Genomic DNA, 18,926 nt, shown 5'->3' with positions numbered 1-18,926 from the left:
AATTTGATGGAATGGGCTTTCTGAGAATTTCCTTTGTTTATGGTTCAGCTGAGGTTATCAGTGCAGCAGTGGTTTTAGGTGATGGCTTCTCAAGGCTGTTGTCTTTCTAGGCTTAGGTCAGTGTGGAAATAAAAATGATCTCACAATTTAGGAAACAGCAGCTTGGCTATTTGACCAATGAAGGTTAGAACCTTTATGGAACTGAACTCTCCTGTCTGAAATGCTCAGTGCAAGTTTCTATGACTCCTCTCTGTCATCTCGGTAGCAATTTCTTGAAAGAAACTTTTTTTTTTTCTGAATGGACTTCAATCTCTTTCCTGCATCTTCAGTTAGAGACCAAGGAGGTGAGGAAAGCAATACACATCCAGCTTGGAGACATGAGAGGTGACACTGAGGCAGAGTACAAAGCAAGGAAGGTGGATAGAGGACTTGTGGAATAGTTTGGAGAGAAAGATGATATTTTTTCAAGATTAAACTGCAGTAGATGCTGACAGGAGTAAACAATAAAACATTAGTTATTCAGCGTTAAGGAAATGCATAAGTGGAGGCCCATCCTTTACACAAAGTGGGTTTATAACATTTTAAATCTTCCCTAAGGTAAGTGAAGAGGGGAGAGCTGAACAGGCAACTCTTTCAGAGTCTGTCCTGATAAATGTTATAGCTCAACAGGGCCAAACTGTGAGAATAAACACTTCAGGAAAACAAAAGCTCCCAATGAGAAAATGAGGTTAAAAAAAAAGGGGCCCAAATATGCATATCTGTAAAGAAACTTCAGCCAAAAATGAAAGGATGTTAAATTTTCTAAAAATACCTGTCAGTGTAGATATGCTGTCTTCCTAACAGTCTCTGCTTTTAAGTACTTATCAACCATTCTTGGGGAAAATTGAGTTTGTCTGCAGTTTTAGTCTTTACTTAATCTTTGTGCTGTGGGTGATGCTCTCTCATATTTGTTAATATAGTTTGTGCTTCATGGCACAGAGAAACCAGTCCCATTCCTTGCTAGAAAAATCAAGAAGCTGTACTGCAGCTGATCAAGAAAAGTTTTGTGTAAAGTAATACTAAAGCAACCTTTACTGAAACAGTTACCATCTGCCTCTTGTAATTCCCTGACAGGTGGTAGGCTGGGCTACATAACTATGCATTTTTTAAAAAAAACACTCTTATTTTGTGCTTGCTCCCACCTTTTGTGACACTGTTTGCTTTCAGTCTTATTTCCTGCTCCTCAAACAGAGCTCACTGCTCCTTTTCTGTTGAAGTGCCTGCCTTCTCGTTCTCATTTTGCTGTTTTTTCCGTAAAGATAAAATCTTGCCTTTCAAAAACAATGATGTGAAATTCCTGCTGTCACCAGTGTTTTTGTCACCTTCAAAGTTCTCGTATTTCATATGGTTATAGTGATTATCAATCTCATAAATTTGTAACTGGCAAGACAGACTCGGGTGTGTTTGTGTGAAACTGCCCCAGATCTTTCCTGTTGCGGAATGTTAACTGATTGTTGGTTTGTTTAAAGATGACTTTATCTTGTCCCAGGATACGGCCTTTGTTAGAACCAGTGTTTGTTGGGTCCTTTCAAAGCACAGTGTTGCATATGTGTAATCAAGCTCCACCTTTTCAACAGTCCTGAGTGCTTTTGTGAAAGTGTGAAGTCTGTGCATGACAGGCTAGAGAATTTGGTGTGTGATTCGAGTCGAAGTTAGCCAAAAATCCTGGCTAATGTCAGGATAAAATGCCATGTGAAGGCTGTTTGATGCTGCTGTTCTGCAGCAATTAAACCAGCCTCACTGTGGTCTGAGGAGGAAAGTCTTTACCTTCTCTCCCTGCTCCCATACACTCTTCCCTTTTCCTTGGGCTGGCTCTGGGATTCGTTGGAGTGTGCCACCTTAAATCACTAATCTAGTAAAAAATCCTGTCCAGCTGCTTTATTTTTTTCCCCCTTCTTGCCTTTTTTCTTTTTTTTTTTCTGGGATCAGGAATTAAAATTCACAGAGCAGTCTCATGGTGAGTGGATGCAGAGGAAGTGATGGCAGTCTGGGTTGAAAGTCATATGGAAGATTAGGGTGTCCTTCCACACACATAGGGAAATCATCTGAGGGTATAAAGGATACTCAGTCATTCTAGCTACAATTCATCTAAAGAAACAAAGCTTTAAAATGCACCTGTTGATTGTTGATCTAAGCTGTGCAGCTTTGGGTCAAGAAAGACATATGGAGAATTTGAGTGCCTAAGTGATTACCAATATAAAATGCTGTAAATGCTTAGGTTTTTCTTGTATGTCTAAGAGATACTCCTGCTCTCCTGAAAAGTCTGCAGTGTTTCAGAGGCTCACAGTCAATCTAATCTGTCTTTGGCCCAAATCATGTTTCAGGAAGAGTGCACAGCAGAGATAAAGATTTGTGTCTCCATGGAGTTAAGTCTTTTGCACAATTTGCTCCTGAAGCAGTGCATCAGAAGCTGTGGGATCGAGTCTCTGGGTTTGGGGGACACTGTGCCCACTCTCAAGTGGGTTTTGGAAGACCTACATTGTAGTACTTCAGTTGCAGACTTGGCCTGCTTGGTCCCTTTCATTATTTCTGCCCCTGTGGCTGGGAAGGCGAGACTCCCATGGCAGTTGTATTTATTTAGGCTTTGTTTTCCCCTGAAAAGAGAAGTCCAGTGAACTGTATATTTTAAAATCTAGGCGACCTTTGTCTCCAAGGGAAGCACGGTGTGCTAACAGCTGACTCCACCAAAGAACTCCAGCACAGGGAGCTAGCTTAAGCAGCAAATGTTTGTCTTGAGCAGAAAAGCTCTTCAGGCAGCAGGGCTGTGCTTTTTAATTAAAATATCTGTTAGTTTGGTCATATGCTCTTAAATACTAGCACAAGGGTTACTTTTTTTGCAGAACTTTAGGCAGAAATTTTCAAAGTGGGGTGTTAAGGGTTCAATTCCTATTTAATTAGAGTAATATTTATTCCCTATCTTGGTTTTCTCTGAAAATCTCAGTCTTAAACTCTGGGCAGTCATGACTTTTCTTTACTAAGAAGGGGGATAAACGTCAAAAGGCTAACATTTAACATTTTAATGTAAGGTCATATGCTCTGGTATTTTGTTTTTTAAAACTTTCTGTGCCAAATACTACTTTCCTCAGCTTCTTTGTCACCAAAGTATACAGTGACAAGTCACCTTAGTTTAGTGTTCCAAAAATTGCTGCCTTCTTAGAGTACTTAGAGGCTCAAAACGTAGAGGAACTAACTGTGACAATAGGTGACATGGATCATAAATATTGAACATAGCAGTCTCCTAAATCATTAAATATACATCCTTGTTATTTTCTGGAGAGTGATGACGATTATGTGACAGAGAGCCCTGTCGGGGCTGTTCTCTTTTCCTCTCCTGGTTGCGTGATCCTAGGTGACGTCCCAAGACCTTTGTGTTAGCTCAGGGAGGCTGGGTCACGCTCCTGTGAGAAGTGCAGTTGTCTTCCTCAGCAGTGTAGCAGTGGTGAGTTTTCTGGTGCTTTTCCAGGCTTTGTTAAAAAGCATAGTGGCCTCCTTGGTACTGGCTGAGATCTGTCTGTGCCAAGCTTGACAAGTTGGCTGGTGTCACTGCAGTAGTATCTCTGAGAGACAGCTCTGAAAGAGGCCAGAGAGGGATTATGATTCGTTTTCTTCTGTCATGTTTGAATTGGCAGATACAAAGGAGCAGTGAGCATGTGGCAGCCTCCAGAGTTGGCAGCTCCAAGTTTGAGTGTACAAATGATTTGAAGTGTTGGACACAAACAGACTTTATCCTGTATGTTGTTTGTTTCTCTTGTGGCCCTTGATCTCAGTGTTGTGCAGAGCCGATGGATTTCAGAGGCATTAGAAGTTACACCCTTAGTCCTTTATCCAGTATGGATTCTGGAACACCTACCACAACCTCCTGTTTGCTTGGTGCTGCTTTTCATTTCCCAACTGCAAGCCTTGGGTGGGAGGTAGCAGTAATAAAACACCTGAGGTGTTAACAGCTGAGCTGATCCGATGACACAATGACAGCATCCAATTCAGACCATGCTGCCGCCTCTTCCCTTACGCCTTTGGTGACTTTCCAGGTCGGGAAATACTCTTAACAGTCAAATGTGCCAAATGATCTCTTGTGGAGATGTCCTTAGGTTTTCAGCACATCTTTTATGTGTTTGGCACCAAAACAAGCTAGGCCAGACCCCTCTGGTGAGGCTAGGTTGGTGGATGTGTGCCGTGAGACCAGACTAATAGGTAACAGTTGTTGCATCTCCAGCTGACTTGTTTCTGGCAGTTCCTGTCCCTTCCCTTGTACTTAAAATGAGGTGATTTGTCTTTGGGTAATTACTGAAGATGAGTTGCTGAGATAGCTTGAGAATATGAAGCTTTCATTGTAAGTTTTGGCTCCAACTGTTAAATTTTTTTTTGCCTTGCAGATCTTTTCATTTGTTTGGTATTTCCCTGATTGATTCACTGGGTTTTCCAGAGGAGGTAAAGAGAAGGACAGAACAGAGAGTAGCTTGGTGATGTGTATTTCCTGTAGGTTACTTCTCTGTCCTGCTGCTGTCCCCAGTCATTTCACCTGCCACCACTATATTAAACCAGTCTGTCATTAGCGCATCAGTTTTAATGAATTTTTAATGAATCATGTTCTGATCATTTGTATTACTGCCTCTGAAGAGTTCAGTCAGGACTGCCCTCTACCCAGTAGTCTGTGGGGAGTGATTTAGGGCAGTATTTAATGGATCAGGCCGTGCATAAGTCTCTTAAAGCCCAGAGTTTTGTATCTGGGGGTTGTAAAATCCCTTGTAAAAGCCCATTAGTTCCACTGCATGCTTCCCATGTGGTTATGAAATTAAACTCTTTTCTCCACCATATTAGCCTAAAATAAACACAGATGTGTACTCTGCTCATTACAATTGTAGATTCATCTTCAACTGTTCAAATTCTATATTAAGCTCTTAAATTTTATGGTCTCTTTGATGGTATTTGACATCTATTTGAGATCTAATAAAAGCAAAACCAAAACCCCAGCACCTGAGGTTTGGGAATGGCTGCTACTGCTTCGCTGCTTTGGAAGATAGATGCTGTAAGATCCTGAGGAAGGAGCACATTTTTGAGAGCTGTGATTCTTCTTCTTTAGAAAACTCCTGCATGGGAAAAAATAGTTGGCTTCAGTCCTTTTTTCTTGGAAACTACTGTAATACCTTAAGCACAGGGAAGACCTTTACTAAATACACATGCTACTCTGGCAGGTGCAAACAGTGTAGTCCATAGAATTCTGTGTGCCCTGAAATGATTGTTGGAGTTGAAAGTATCAGTCTCATTTGTTGGATTGCCTGCAGGGAGCTGTGGAGACGGCTTTGTTGAAGGGTCTAGAATTCGGATGTAATTTGGGCATCACACTTGAGATCCCTTTCAGTATTGCCTGTTTATTGCTCAGGACATTTTGGTCTGTATAAAGGTGCTGCCTTTTTCAGAGAAGTTTGAAGCTCTCTGCTTTGAGCTACCTAGTGTCAATAAAGCAAATTGTGCAAACAATGAAATATTTTCTTTTGTAGACTTTGCCATGTGCTGTATCTTCCCTGCAATAACTAGGTATTATACTCTTAATTAGCTGTCTTTCTCCCTTTGTGGAGAAAAGCACTTCCCTTATAAGTCTCGTAGGAAATTTGTCTCTCCATTGGTCTGTCAGATTATGAATTCTACCTCTTTTTTTATTCAGAGGAGGTGGCTTCAATACTGCAAAATGTATTCCTGACTGAGGCTGTGCCATCGCCATTGCACAACAACAAGTGTTTGCATTAGTTATTGTTCCTTGCAGTCAAATGTCGGCTCAGAGATGTTTATTTTGTTGATTAAAGCTGTGATTGAGTAGAGGTCCCCACTGAGCTCTTCTAGGGAAGCTGATGTTTCCTCAAGGAGTGCCTAACCCAAACTTTCTGCTGCAAGTCTGTTTGCCTTTGTATTTTGCTTGGCGTTTGTGCATTGAGCCTCGCCTGCTCTTGCACAGCCCAGCTGCCTCACTTGGTTGAATCTGTCTGAAATCCCTGACTTCCTCTTGGAAAATGTAATGTTATTTTGTTAAAGCTACCACTGCCTACTCTTTCATCACCTTCTCAGTCATTAATTAGATGCTCCAGTGCGTGTGTGCATTGTTACTGAGTTATTTCAAGGAGTATGGATGGTTCTGTGAGTTAAAGATTAAATGGAATGCTTTTACAAATACACAGTTCAAAAACATGGGAGCTAAAGTATTTTTCATGGATACCGTTTTCCTAGAAGGCCCAATGGTTCCATGCAATTTTTCCCCTTTCCATTTGCTGAGGAGACTCACACAGGAGCATGAGGAGACTGAGCTTTGAGCTGACAGATGTACATGTTGGGTTGCACTGTCAGTGCAGACATTTTTCTTGTGTTACAAGACAGAACTGGACAGAGGAATGTCCTTCCCCAGCCAGATGTGGTCTGCCAGCTGGCATCCTGAATATACACACGTGTGATTAGAGAGGAGAAGAAACTTGCACAGTCCTTTGGAGTGTGGCACTGATGACCTTCTGCCATGATTAGATTTGGTTATTTATACAAATACTGTTCCTTATCTCTTAGCCCCTTGAGTCTTGATAAGATGCTGTTCACCTTCTCGCTTGGTAGTCCTTTGAAACTTGGATTAAAAATGCAAACAGTTCTAATGAGCCATGCTTTCTTGAGCTACACTGGTTGTATTCAAAACAATCTCTGGAACATTCTGTGAATTAAGCCACTTTTGGAGAGTTTCTGTCTATATCTGGTTTATACTTCCCAGGTAGTCCTTTCAGGAGAGCTGGTGAGTTCTTCCCTTTGTGCTGGAGTGTTAGTCTGAGATAAGTGACAAACTTCTTCAGCTACTGAGTGGACGAGGGCATAAAATCTTCTTGAAACCTGATGCTTCCGCTCACAGTGAGTCTTTTAAGACCCTGAGGACCAGTTTGCAATTCTCACCAAATTACCTTTCCAGTATCACTAAACTTGTAAGATATTCTGAGTTCCAGTTCAGTCTGAGCCCACTGCTGGGGCGGTTGTGATTTTGAGAGAAATGGGACACTGCAGTCTCCTCCCAGCTCAGTTTTCAAGGAGCTGATTTTTTTTTTTTTTCAAGGCACAGCAAAGTATTTGCACCCTTTGCCCTACTAAATGTTTTTAGTGATTAAACTGTATTAGATCTGCTCTCAGGAGCTTTAGCCTCTGATATTCCAGCTGTGCATCAGCAGACTTTCCTGCTGGAGAGTTGTTAAGAGGCCAAGAAAATTTTCTCCTTTATGGAAAGTCTGTTCTGCCAAAGAGAAGACCTCTGATTGAACTGTCTGAAGGTCCTGCATTCAGCTGCAGGATCAATGCAGTTGGAATTGAGATTTATGCAAGCCCCCTCTAAGGTTTGGTAGGATCAGCTTTTGGAGATGTCTGGTGCTGCTTTCCAGGGTGACTATTTTAGTGACTTGTTTGTTCAAGCTTATGCTCCTCACTTTGTGTAGGATTGTTCTAATTTTGTGTGCTGCTTTACCTGTATTAATCAGGCTTTATTTTCTTTCTGACATGGAGAAGGACTGGCTGTTTCTCATCAATGAGATCTGGTACAACTACTTGAGGGAGGCCTTGAACCCCATGTCTGCCAAAAGAGAAGCTCCTGCAGTTCCTTGCAGTTCCTGAGGCTCTAAAAATGGGAGCAATCAAAGCAGCAAACATGTCTGACTTATTCCATATGGCTTTTCTGAGGGGAAATATGCAGGAAGTAACTTAGTTTCATAGTGGGCAAAAAATGCTAAGGGTTGAAGGCTGTTCCCTTTTTCTACTTCTAGTTTTCAATTTTGAAATACCACATGGACTAGCTGTTTACTTTGTACAAGGTCACTTAGAACCTGAGTTGGCATTTTACTGATTTCCCAGGCTCTGCAAATATCAAGGTCAGGCTGGGTTTTTATTACTTTCTTGGAGTAAATTGTTTCCTTTCTTGTTGTCTGTTACGTGTATGTTTCTACATTTCCATTAAAATATTGTTCAGTTAGTGTATTCGTACTTCACTAGTTCAGCCTATGTTTGTTGCTATGTGTCTTTTAGAAATTTAATTGAAACTAGCAAGAGCACAAGAAAAGAAACACCTACACAAACTTGCAGCTGGATGAATTAACATTCAGTAGTGGCATTCAGAAGTCACTTGGTTACGGGGATGTGTATTACACTGTGCAGTTTGTACAATCCATAATGGCCTTTGCACTTGGAAGTTGAATTTCAGTTCTGTGAATGAAGGACTTGATTCTTCCTGAAACTCTTAACAAGCAGAAAATAAGCTTGCCAACTTATATGGCTGCAAATAAATATTTTTAATTTTGTTACAGTTAAAGCAGCATCCCATAAATAAACTGTTTCAGAGAACTCTTGTCTCATTTGATTTTAAATCTCAGTAACCTGGCAGAAGTTTTCAATTAAGAACAAGGTCTTTTCATTAAAATACTCAATAGTAAAATGCAATAGTTGATTGTTCATTTATGCCTCTTAATATATTGAATTGAATTTCCTTTGGTTTTAAAATAAACTCCATTAAGCTGGGGCTCTGATTCATATTCATAATTAAACACAAATACAGTTGTGATTTGATAGCTGCAAAAGGAGCATTAGCAATCAGAGAAGCTAAGTGAGGATCAGATTCAAGCAGCTCAAATGTGGCATGCCTTTAAGGTACAGTTCAATTGCTTGAAGAAGTTTAAGCTCTGCATTTTTCTTCTCTTGTGGAGGCATTGATAGACCTTTTAAAAGTTTATTTTGGTTTAGGGCTGCAGAAAAATGGAATAGCCTAGGACATAGGGTATTGTAAGGACATCAGTGATGTCACTTGGTACTGTCTTTTCTAGAAGTGGAAAATGAGTACTAGTAAAAAAAAAAGCTAGAAAAGTCCTTAATGTTGGTATTACTAGTGGCACTTGAAGTGTGAAGTCAGAACTAAGCCCTGATAGTTTATATGGGGGAGTAGTGTGCTTATCTTTGCTTAAAAAAACCTGACAAACAACAACAAAAAAAACCCCAAAAGCAAAAAAGATGCAAACTGAAAGCATGTACTCCCACACTCAATCACCCTTGCTGAAAGTCCATAGAATGTTATATTTCAGGAGTTCCCTTCAGCCAGTCAAAAGGCAAGTGGTTTTTTTGAGAGGCATCACACTGTGGAGTGGTGTGGCTGAAAACCTCTTCACGCGTTGGTGGCAGCGGCTCAGACTGGCTGAGCCAAAAGGATGTAAATGCTGCGAGAGTTCCTCAGAGAGGGTGTCCTTTGATCTGGGCTGGGCCCCCTCCAAGAAAAGAAGGAAAATCACTTTTATAATAAGCAAATAATGTCTTGATTATTTTTTCTTGAAGCAAGTCGATTGTGTTGAGTTGAGAGATACGCGTGACTGCTCAGAACCAGCCCCAGCTCACTGACTCTTTTCAGGGTGGCCACTGATAAGCCAACACTGAACAAACCATTTCTAGTATGACAAATGCATGGTTTGTTTGTTCATAATGCACAGAGGTGTTTTACAGATAACAATAGCAAGGGTTTGATTTCTCCCCAACTGTTTCACTAAGCAAACCAGGAATTGAAGATTGATTCTGAAAACTCTGTTGTAATTATTATTACTGTCAAAATTTTGTTACGTTTTTTCAAGTGATGAAATTATTGTTTTGAAGTAGTCCTACCAGAGAATGGAACATATGCACAGAGCACAGTTGTGCAACTTAATTTTTTAATAATAGTTTTATTTCTTTGCTGCTAAGTGGAAAAAAAAATCAGATCTCACAGGATCAAAGGCTGAGATTATCTAAGTACTTAGAAAACAAAAGGAATCATGGGTATAGTAGATGGTTAAACATGGTTAAGTTTGGACATTTTTAGATTCCTGCTCATGATAAATGTTTCAGTTTGGCATATTGGAGGAGGGTGTGTCTGTGCTCTTGCATCATTATTTCTGTGCCATTAAAGAACAAGGTGACTTATCAACATCTAATAAGTATTTTTAATTTGCCAAGCCTGAATAATAATAATTTGGAGCCCAGGTGCATTGGCAGAGAAGATCTATGGCCTGCTCTTGAATTTCTTATTCTTGGAATATGAGGGGAATTCCATGCAAATGTAAGTGTGCAGCAGATAGAGTAGCTTGAGAAGAGAAATGGAGAATCTTGTGGTAGCAGCAGATTTACTGAAGAGTCTTGACCCAACTAACAGAAAGCTGCTGAAAGATAGTGGGAGAGGAGATGGTGTCAGCTGGGGAAGAGGGGAAGGTCACATCAAACAAATTTAATCTTACTCTCTGATAAAGAGCCATCTTCTGATGCTGTGTGCATCCTATCAATGTTTTAGGAAGGGTGGCAAAAGCAAGCTACCAAGAAGTGTAAAAAAAAAACTTTAAAAAAAAAAAAAAAAGGGCAATATTTCAGTGCTTAGAGAGCTTTTAATGTAACTGAAAGGGGAGAAATAGTTTATCAAGAAGATTGTGGACTGTGACCAGCACTCTGTGGTTGCACATGTGTACCCATATGCCAGCCTGGGAAAAAATGAGCTGGTGCTCATGAAATTTTATCTGTTCAGGAAACTCAAAATGACTTGAAACTTCAGCTAAACAATTTTGGCTTAAAAATAAACTGTACAACTTTAATGGGGAAGGTGAATAACTGTTGAAGCAAAATATTAATGCAAGTGGTAGGTTCTCCAGATTTTGATGTCAGAGCAAGATGGATTTCAGCAAAAAAAAAAAACAAACTTCACTAAGTGTGAATTGCAGAGCTTTCCACAGATGTGACTGTAAAGTTCAGTATCCTTTGAAAATTATTTCATGCTTACTGGTCCTTTGGTCCTTTTCCTTAAACCTCCCTGAGAGTGTTCATTGGTTTTCTTCTCTCTAATATCGCCAGTCATAAGAACATTTTTAGAGTATTTATTTTGTGACTGAAAAAAACAAAACCCCTCAACAACCAAGAAACCCCCATGTATTTGTGGTTGTCTGTGCAATACCTGGGGCAAGGAAAATGAGTATAACAGGTAGAAGAGTTTTAAGAATTCTATTCTTCCTCACCGAGTAATCTTCATTGCATAATTATATAGGAAAGAATTAAGTTCTCCTGACAAGTGTTACCTTGCTGCTGGCCTGTTGATACTACTTTGGCCAAGATTTTCTTGTCATGCCATCTGCTCTCTTAGTCCCTCTGGCTGCCCTGCAGGCAGCCCTTCGTTCTTGTTGCTTCTCACCTCCTTGCAGATGTATCTTCATGTGCTATAGGCTGCCTGCTGGCTCTCACACTGTGTCTTTTTTAAGTCATTCTTTTTAAAGTCATTTGCAGTCCAGCTCCTGCTTTGGGGTCATTTAGGGATGCTAGTTGTCTTTGCCTAATTTGATGACAGTGTTGTGGAAGTTCTGGCAGTCAAATGTGCTGGAATTAAGGAGTGACAATCAAGCTGGACTACAGCATCCCCTTTGGTCATGTTGTCTGTACAAGAACCTCCATGAGTGTGAGTGTGTGAAGTGTTATTAAACCTGCTTGTTTCTGTGCACCAGGCCAGTTTTGCACTGAGGATGTGGATGAATGCCAGCTCCAGCCCAATGCCTGCCAGAACGGGGGCACCTGCACCAACCACAATGGAGGCTATGCCTGTGTCTGTGTCAATGGCTGGAGCGGGGACGACTGCAGCAAGAACATCGACGACTGCTTCACTGCCTCCTGTGCCAATGGCTCCACCTGCATCGACAGAGTGGCTTCTTTCTCCTGCATTTGTCCAGAGGGAAAGGCAGGTAAGGGCAGAAAACTTGCTTCAGTCTGGTACTTCACGGAAGGTGCTTCCTGGGGTTTATGCACTTGTTTAAAGTGTTTATTTTACACACTTCGCCACCAAACCAGGAAGAACAAAAGGAAAAGCACTGTTCATGAGCAAAGACCTGTTAAACCCCTGTAGCCTGGGACAAAGAAGTATTTGTATCGGGCTAGCAGACAAACTTACTACAGTTTAGGTTGCAAGAAAAGATCTTTTTCTAGCCATTGGCAGAATCTGTATTTGCTTGAGAAGCTGCACATGAGTGTGACTTGCTCTATGGCCCATATAATAATTGTATGAGTCTAGAAAGCACATTTAGATATTTTTATGTGACTCTGTGAGGATCTGGGCATCCTCACTGGTACAGTGGAAAATTTTCTGGTTTAGGTTAGGTGAAAGTGTATCTCTTAACTACATGGAAATAAAAGTGATCTGCATATCTGAATTTAAGTGAGCTTCATGGGCACCTTTTCAGCTGTCAGAAAAATTATCCTGCTGGCTTGAGAGAAGAGTTAGTTAACTGCTCCAAGGAAGCAATTTTGATAATGGTCAGTCATTTTACTGCTTCAGAAGTGCTGGAGACACCTCTAAAATAACAGAATTTGTATTTAAATATAATATTCTTTAAGTGTGTGATGAATTCCCTATGGCTTAAGCCTGTAAGATATTGCTCAAGTTTCTAGGTGTGGGAGTCTCTATTTGAAATATCAGGACATGGAGTTTTTGTAAAATACCGTCTGACTGCTTCATTTCTCTTTTTTAATAAATTCTTGGATGCTTCTCTAGGTCTTCTGTGCCACCTGGATGATGCCTGTGTTAGCAATCCGTGCCAGAAAGGTGCTCTGTGTGACACCAACCCTGTGAATGGAAACTACATCTGCACCTGTCCTCAAGGCCATAAGGGAGCAGACTGCACTGAGGATGTGGATGAATGTGCAATGGGTGAGTTTCTGTTTGCTCTCTGTGAGTGCTAAAATACACATTTTGTCATAGCTTCTCCACACAAGTGTGACTCCTTTCCTGCTCTCCCCCTTCCATTTCAGTGTCTTTGGTTGTGTTTTAAACCCTGTGTGAGACCTGGGGCAAAGGGCTGAGCCAGAATAGTTGTCCATGTTTGAACTGGAGTATGAAAAGCAGCAAGATGCTTAACTATTCTTCCTTGTGCAAGAGGGCTTTAGCATTGTGTGGGGCGTGCATGCAAACAGATGTGATAATTAAGCTGTCCCTTAGAACTGCAGGGTGCAGTGAAAGTACCGCAGTTCATGTGGGAGCTGTAGCAGCTACGGCCTCAGTAGAAATATATCAAGGCTGTTTGACAGCCAGAATATGGCTGGATCTTTTGAGTGCCTTCCAAGACTGGTGACCACGTGGGCTTTTGAAGCTGTAGTTCTCTGATAGCATGCTGTTGTGTTGTTTTGGGGATTAACTGGACTCTTACAGACTTACTTACAGTTTTGTGAGTGCTCGTTCATGCTTCTAGAGTGTGATGCGTGAAGGTAATGCGTAACCAGCACTCATGGAAAGAGTTGGAAAGAAGCGCTTCTTTGAATTTTATTCTGTCTGCCTTGGACAAGAGTGCTGTTCCTTTTTGAAAACACACAAAGGACAAGTTTGGCTGTTTTGTGGCTGTGGCAGCATCTTGTCAGCCTCAGGAGTGAAGTAAATGTAAAATACGATCTGGAAATAAGGTCTTGAAAGCATCATTAGTTCTCTAATCCCTGCTAGCTGATACTTTTCTCTTAAGAACTGTCATTAGTAACGTGAAGCAGAGTTACTCCTTTGGTTCCTGGTAGTGACAGCATTCCTTCTTTTTGCCCCTGACAGGCAAGTAACTGCCACTGTTTTCTTCAGCAGCCTTTCCCCAGAAGGATGAACAGTCTTTCCCCAGTATTACTTGTCAGAAAGGAATGCCCACTGGAAAAGACCATGACTAATAAGGAGTGCTGTGGCTTTCCTGCTCTGAGGAGAGGTTTTGACACATGTATATTCTTTTCTTGCAGCAAACAGCAATCCGTGTGAACACGCCGGGAAATGCGTCAACACAGAGGGCTCTTTCCACTGCGAGTGTTTGAAGGGCTACACAGGACCTCGCTGTGAGATGGACATCAATGAGTGCCACTCAAATCCGTGCCAAAATGATGCCACCTGCCTGGATAAAATTGGAGGGTTCACGTGTCTCTGTATGCCAGGTGAGGGGAGTTTCTGACACAGATGGGACTTCCAGCAAAGGAAGAACCCAGAAGGCAGAGCTTAGGGAGGGCTGCCAGCTCTGCTGAGGTGGAACACAAAGCTGCAAAGGGATGAGGCTAAATAGTGGGAGAGAGCCTGCTGTTGTGGTACCAGCCAGGAGGACCTGGCATTTGTGTGTGGGAGGGAGAAAGCAATTAGAGGACTGAGACAGAAACCAGTCTCTGCACCAGCGAAGGAAGTTAGCCTTCTGAGCTGAGTATGTGTGAACATATTTGTTACTATACCTGGTAAAGGGCATGTGTGAGACTGACTGTGTTTTGAGGTATGCATGTGACAATTTGGGATAATGCTGTTTGGGGTTTTTCTTTGTTTGAAATATCCCAAATAATGTAAGTTCTCATTGACCTGAGGAAATAACTGTAAAGGAAGCTACTTGATTGAAATTGTGCTTGTAAAATTTGTATGGCCAATGTAACCAATGACCAGTATTAGTCCTCTATTTTGCACTCTTGATAGAAAGTGGTGAAAAAAGAAAAGGATGCAAGTTGCCAGTTGCACAGACTTATAAAGTACTAAAAATATAAATATAAATAAAGAATTTTGATGCCTGCAGGTGATGCCAGCTGATACCTTGACAACTACAATGAGTTTATATTAATATAGTATTTATTAGCATATACTCTGTTTTGAAAGGTGGAACTCTAGTTCCAAGTATTTCACCCTTCTTAATATTTTTCTTGTACTCTGCCATTAGCTAAAAGCCCTTGAGCTAAAACTATCTGTTGTGTTTGTTTATATACCTTTTACGTTACATTGGTATAAAGTCATATATTGTTGATATATATTGATAGTATTGATACCTTTCAAAGTAATTGACATAACCCCTTCTCAAGTGGAAGAAAACATTAGGTGTGAATTCAGCATAGACTTCTGCTGCTGCTGATTAGGTGAGCATCTTCAGTGACAGTGAAACCTACTCATTCAACATCCATTTTTAACCTCTGGTGTTATTCTTACCTCATAGTTTCTGTCCAGACTGCAAACTTGCAATGAAACTCTACTTAGACTTTCAGCACTGGTGTAAGAGGCAGTTACACTCTCAAGGGCACTTTCAAAGGCCTTTGGTCACCTCTTCTTACTTATTTTTACTTTTTTAACAGGTTTTAAAGGTGTTCACTGTGAAGAAGATATTGATGAATGTCTGAGTAATCCCTGTGTGAACAATGGAGTGTGTCTTGATAAAGTCAACCGCTTCCTCTGTGTCTGTCCTCCTGGTGAGTTCTTATTTCTGGAAGCTTTTCCTGCTTCACCCTACCAAGAACTGCACAGATGTTGTGGGTGATATGTTTCTTGTGAGTTTCTGTTGTGAGTTTCTGTTGTTCTTAGGGCAGCACCTGTTTGAGTAAGTTGCAATTGCTATTAAATAAGAATAGTCCTGTATTGGTTCCAATAATATTGTGCCTGTAACTGAGTAAGCATTGAGAAACACACAGTTGGACACCTCATCCAAAAGGGAAGTTGGCAACACAAGCTTCTGTTATTGTGGAAATTTTAGTGAGATTCTCAACACATTTTAAAGATCAGACCCTCTGCATGCTTCTTGTCTTTTTCTGAGGTTTTTAGGCAGAAGGTGATTTTGCATCAGTACAGTTTATGCTGCTTGCATGAGGAGGGAGGTGGATTGGGCTTCACTAGAAAAGGAAGAGTGCTGAGCTGAGGGATCAATGTTAGCTGTAGGGTGAACATCACTTGTCTTCTTCATGGCTTACAAAAAATTTCGAGTTCAGAATATACATGACAAAAGCCTGCTCGCATCCCTTCTTATTGACTAATGATGTTCAGGGTCTTGCTTTGGTTCCTTCCTCCAAGAAGAATTCCTGATTTTTTTTTTCTTGGAGTGCCCAAGGTTCTGCATCATCTGACATCACCTGTCAGTAGTTTGTTAGCTATTTCAAGAAGAGTTTTGAAAGTTACAGTGCTAGATTGTACCACATTCCATACTGCTGTAGTAATTCTAGTCTGAAGGCTTTAGTGATGTATGCACTGTTGTTTTATTTTTAGCTACTTGCTTTGATTGCCTGAAAGATTTTTATTGGTGGGCTCTCAGTTTTACAGGCAGGCATACTGTCCAGTGGTGGACACCACTTGTGCTCCATCTGCTTTATTTCTGTTTGACTTGGCCATCTCAGTTTTCAAGCTGAGGCTCCTTTGACCTGGAAGACAGAATCTTTGGATGGTGGGTTGGATGAGGAACCAATCCACCCAGGGCATGGTGTGTGTGCTTAATGATGCTGTTGAATGTAGATTTGCTGATCTTATATTTGGGTGGGTTTGAGGATTTGCTAATAGATAATTCCTGACAGTGCAGCTGTCTATATGAACTCCTTTGAGTGATCCTGGATTTCCTTCTGTTTCTCTGCCTTGCAGGATTCAGTGGTGCTGTGTGTCAGATTGACATAGATGACTGTTCCAGCACGCCATGTCTCAATGGAGCCAAATGTATTGACCACCCCAACGGCTACGAGTGCCAGTGTGCCACAGGTCAGTCTTGTGTTCAGAGCCCCTGGATGGACGTAACATGTAACCTAAATGCATGAAAGGCTGGTCACAAAGATGTCAGTGTTCTTTCGTTCTTTCTCTGAAATGCTGGCTGTTTGTTGCGAAGCTTTGTCTACTCCTTTGTGCAGGGAAGAGTATTTAAGCAGGGAAAGCCTTTCACTGGTGGCAGTTAAGTTTGCAATTAGTGGGAGTTCTGGTCTCCCTCTTTCAGCACCATCTTTTGCTTCCCAGAAGATGACAGCTTCTTCTGTATTAACTATGGATTCCACATATGGAAAAACATCAGTGCGAAGGCTATTATCTGTGGCTTACCTTCCTTTCGCCCAAGTCAGATAATATCATGTACAGTTCAAACCCAAGAGATGGACAGAGCAGTGCTACTGTGCATTCTGATTTCTGTTGCATCAGGCTATTTAATGTCAAAAGGCTAAGACTGAAATGCAGTAACAGTTGTGGAAGAAATACCACATAGTAGCTGCCTGCCAAAGAATAGTTGAAATGATTTGTCAGGTATCACACAAAAATTTTGATAGAGCTGTGGCTGGAACTCAGGTGGTTTTTTTAAATGCCTGGTAAATTACATATTTAGAAGCATCAGGTTTAATTATAGGATTTTGTTATCTTTTGACCTCCAGGGATGATGTAGATATGTTTTTATCTTTGTTTTTACATCTGGTCAAATAAGAGGGTTCAGAGCTGTTATATTCTAATTCTCAGTAAGGAACTACTCTTGGTTGCTTTCAGTCAAGGGTGCCTGATACACTGCTCATGATACAGATTCAGGTATGAAATGCATTGGCTTTAGCCCTTCCATTAGGGAAGAAGCTGAATGATTCCTGGAGTTATCTTAGTCCCAGCAATGTGCAGTGAGGTTGGTTAGATTTATGTGCAACTTTTCTCATTTTGAATCATTCCAATAAAAAAATTAAGATAAATTTGACTTCACTGCACAGAATGTAGGAGAGATTAGCCTAAAAATAGTCTGCCTTTTCACACACATGGTCTCTACCATTCCCAAAGTTCCTGAAGAGGCACTGAATTTGTTGGAAGAAGGAGAATGCAGTAGTTCTGACCAGGAGAGGAATAATTACTGTGGTCAGAATTTTCCTTTTGATTACTTCATGTGACAAACTAAGCAGACACTTGCAAAAAGAAGAAAAAGCTCAAATCTTATCCGAACTTGGAAACTGTCTTAGTCTTTCTCAAGCTGATGTGTGTTCTGGTTGCTTTCATTCACTGAGAGTGCAGAGCTTATCAGGCCTAGGAGGATTTTGGGTCGTGGGGAGGAGGACAGTGTAGAGAGATGTGCCTTGTAAAGCAGATTCTGAATTTGGCACTAAAACTGCATAAATCACCTCAGTACAGAAATTCTAGATTTCCCACCTGAGGAGGGAAAACAACTGCTTCCATGAAGGCGAATGATGTATGGAGCATTTTTAGGCTGAAAGCAACCAAATGCATGTTACTGAAGCAGCAGTTCTTAGTAAAATCCTTGGTTAAATCTTTGACTGAAAATGGAAGAGGGACTCTGTGTTAGGGCTGTTTTCCATCCTGTCTGAAGGATTCTCATGTTCTATATTCAGATGTTTTTTTCCTAGTCAAACTCTTGTCTGCAAAGAGAGAAATCATGTTTTGGTGAGGTATGTTCAGTTATAAGAGATCCAGGAAATATACCTGATCTAGAAGTGGCTCAGTTGAGCCACAATAGCAGGCAAGGTAATGACTTTTGAATGAATGTGTGCTAAGTATTATATTTAATATTGACAGCCTTCTATAAGACTGAAATGTGGAATTCTTCATGGGGGCAGGTCAGTTACTGGACAATAATGTTTGAGTATGTTCTTGCTCTATTAATCTCATAATACGAGTGATATGTTTGTTCCCTGAATGGTAATCGCCGGCTGCTGACGTGATTGAAAACTGCAAAATGTTTGGCCAAATGCTGTACAGATAGCTCTATTTACTGCTTGCTTTTTGTCTTTTCTTTCCCTTCTGGCATTATTCCACTTCTCCTTCCCAGTGGTAGATCATGGCTTTTCTTTTCTTGAGTTGTTTCAGGTCCTTCCTGTTTTATTTGTCTCTGCTCTCTTTTTTTCCCCCCTCTGCCACTGTTTGTCCCCTTATCGGTTTGTTTTTCCTCCTTCCCTAACATCTTTTTATATCCATCTCTCTAACTAGCTTCCCTTCCCTCTCCCCACCCACTTCCACACCCATTCATCCAAGCATACGTTCGCAGAACTTGGAAATGTTAGCCGTCACCTGGTATGTTTGACCACAGAAATAACCACAAACCTGTATGAAAAATGGGGAGCCTCTTATCCACTTATAATACTCAGGTGAGAACCACTCTTCAGCTGTTGAAATTCCCTGCAGCTTGGTTTGTATC

General features: G+C 41.0%; 1 protein-coding gene across 1 annotated transcript in view; it reads left to right on the top strand.

Moving 5' to 3' along the window:
- Positions 1-18,926, top strand: part of NOTCH2 (notch receptor 2) — an 83,148-nt gene that overhangs the window by 27,978 nt on the left and 36,244 nt on the right. Inside the window, exons 6-10 of the mRNA XM_082287095.1 lie at positions 11,538-11,771; positions 12,578-12,733; positions 13,792-13,980; positions 15,142-15,255; positions 16,409-16,522. Of these exons, the coding sequence (XP_082143221.1) occupies positions 11,538-11,771; positions 12,578-12,733; positions 13,792-13,980; positions 15,142-15,255; positions 16,409-16,522 (807 nt within the window). The remainder of the gene's footprint in view (positions 1-11,537; positions 11,772-12,577; positions 12,734-13,791; positions 13,981-15,141; positions 15,256-16,408; positions 16,523-18,926) is intronic.

This window comes from Coloeus monedula, assembly GCF_965178545.1.
Source record: "Coloeus monedula genome assembly, chromosome: 9".
Lineage (NCBI taxonomy): Eukaryota > Metazoa > Chordata > Aves > Passeriformes > Corvidae > Coloeus > Coloeus monedula.
Note: the sequence above shows the minus strand (reverse complement) of the source record. Positions and strands in the feature narration are given on the sequence as shown.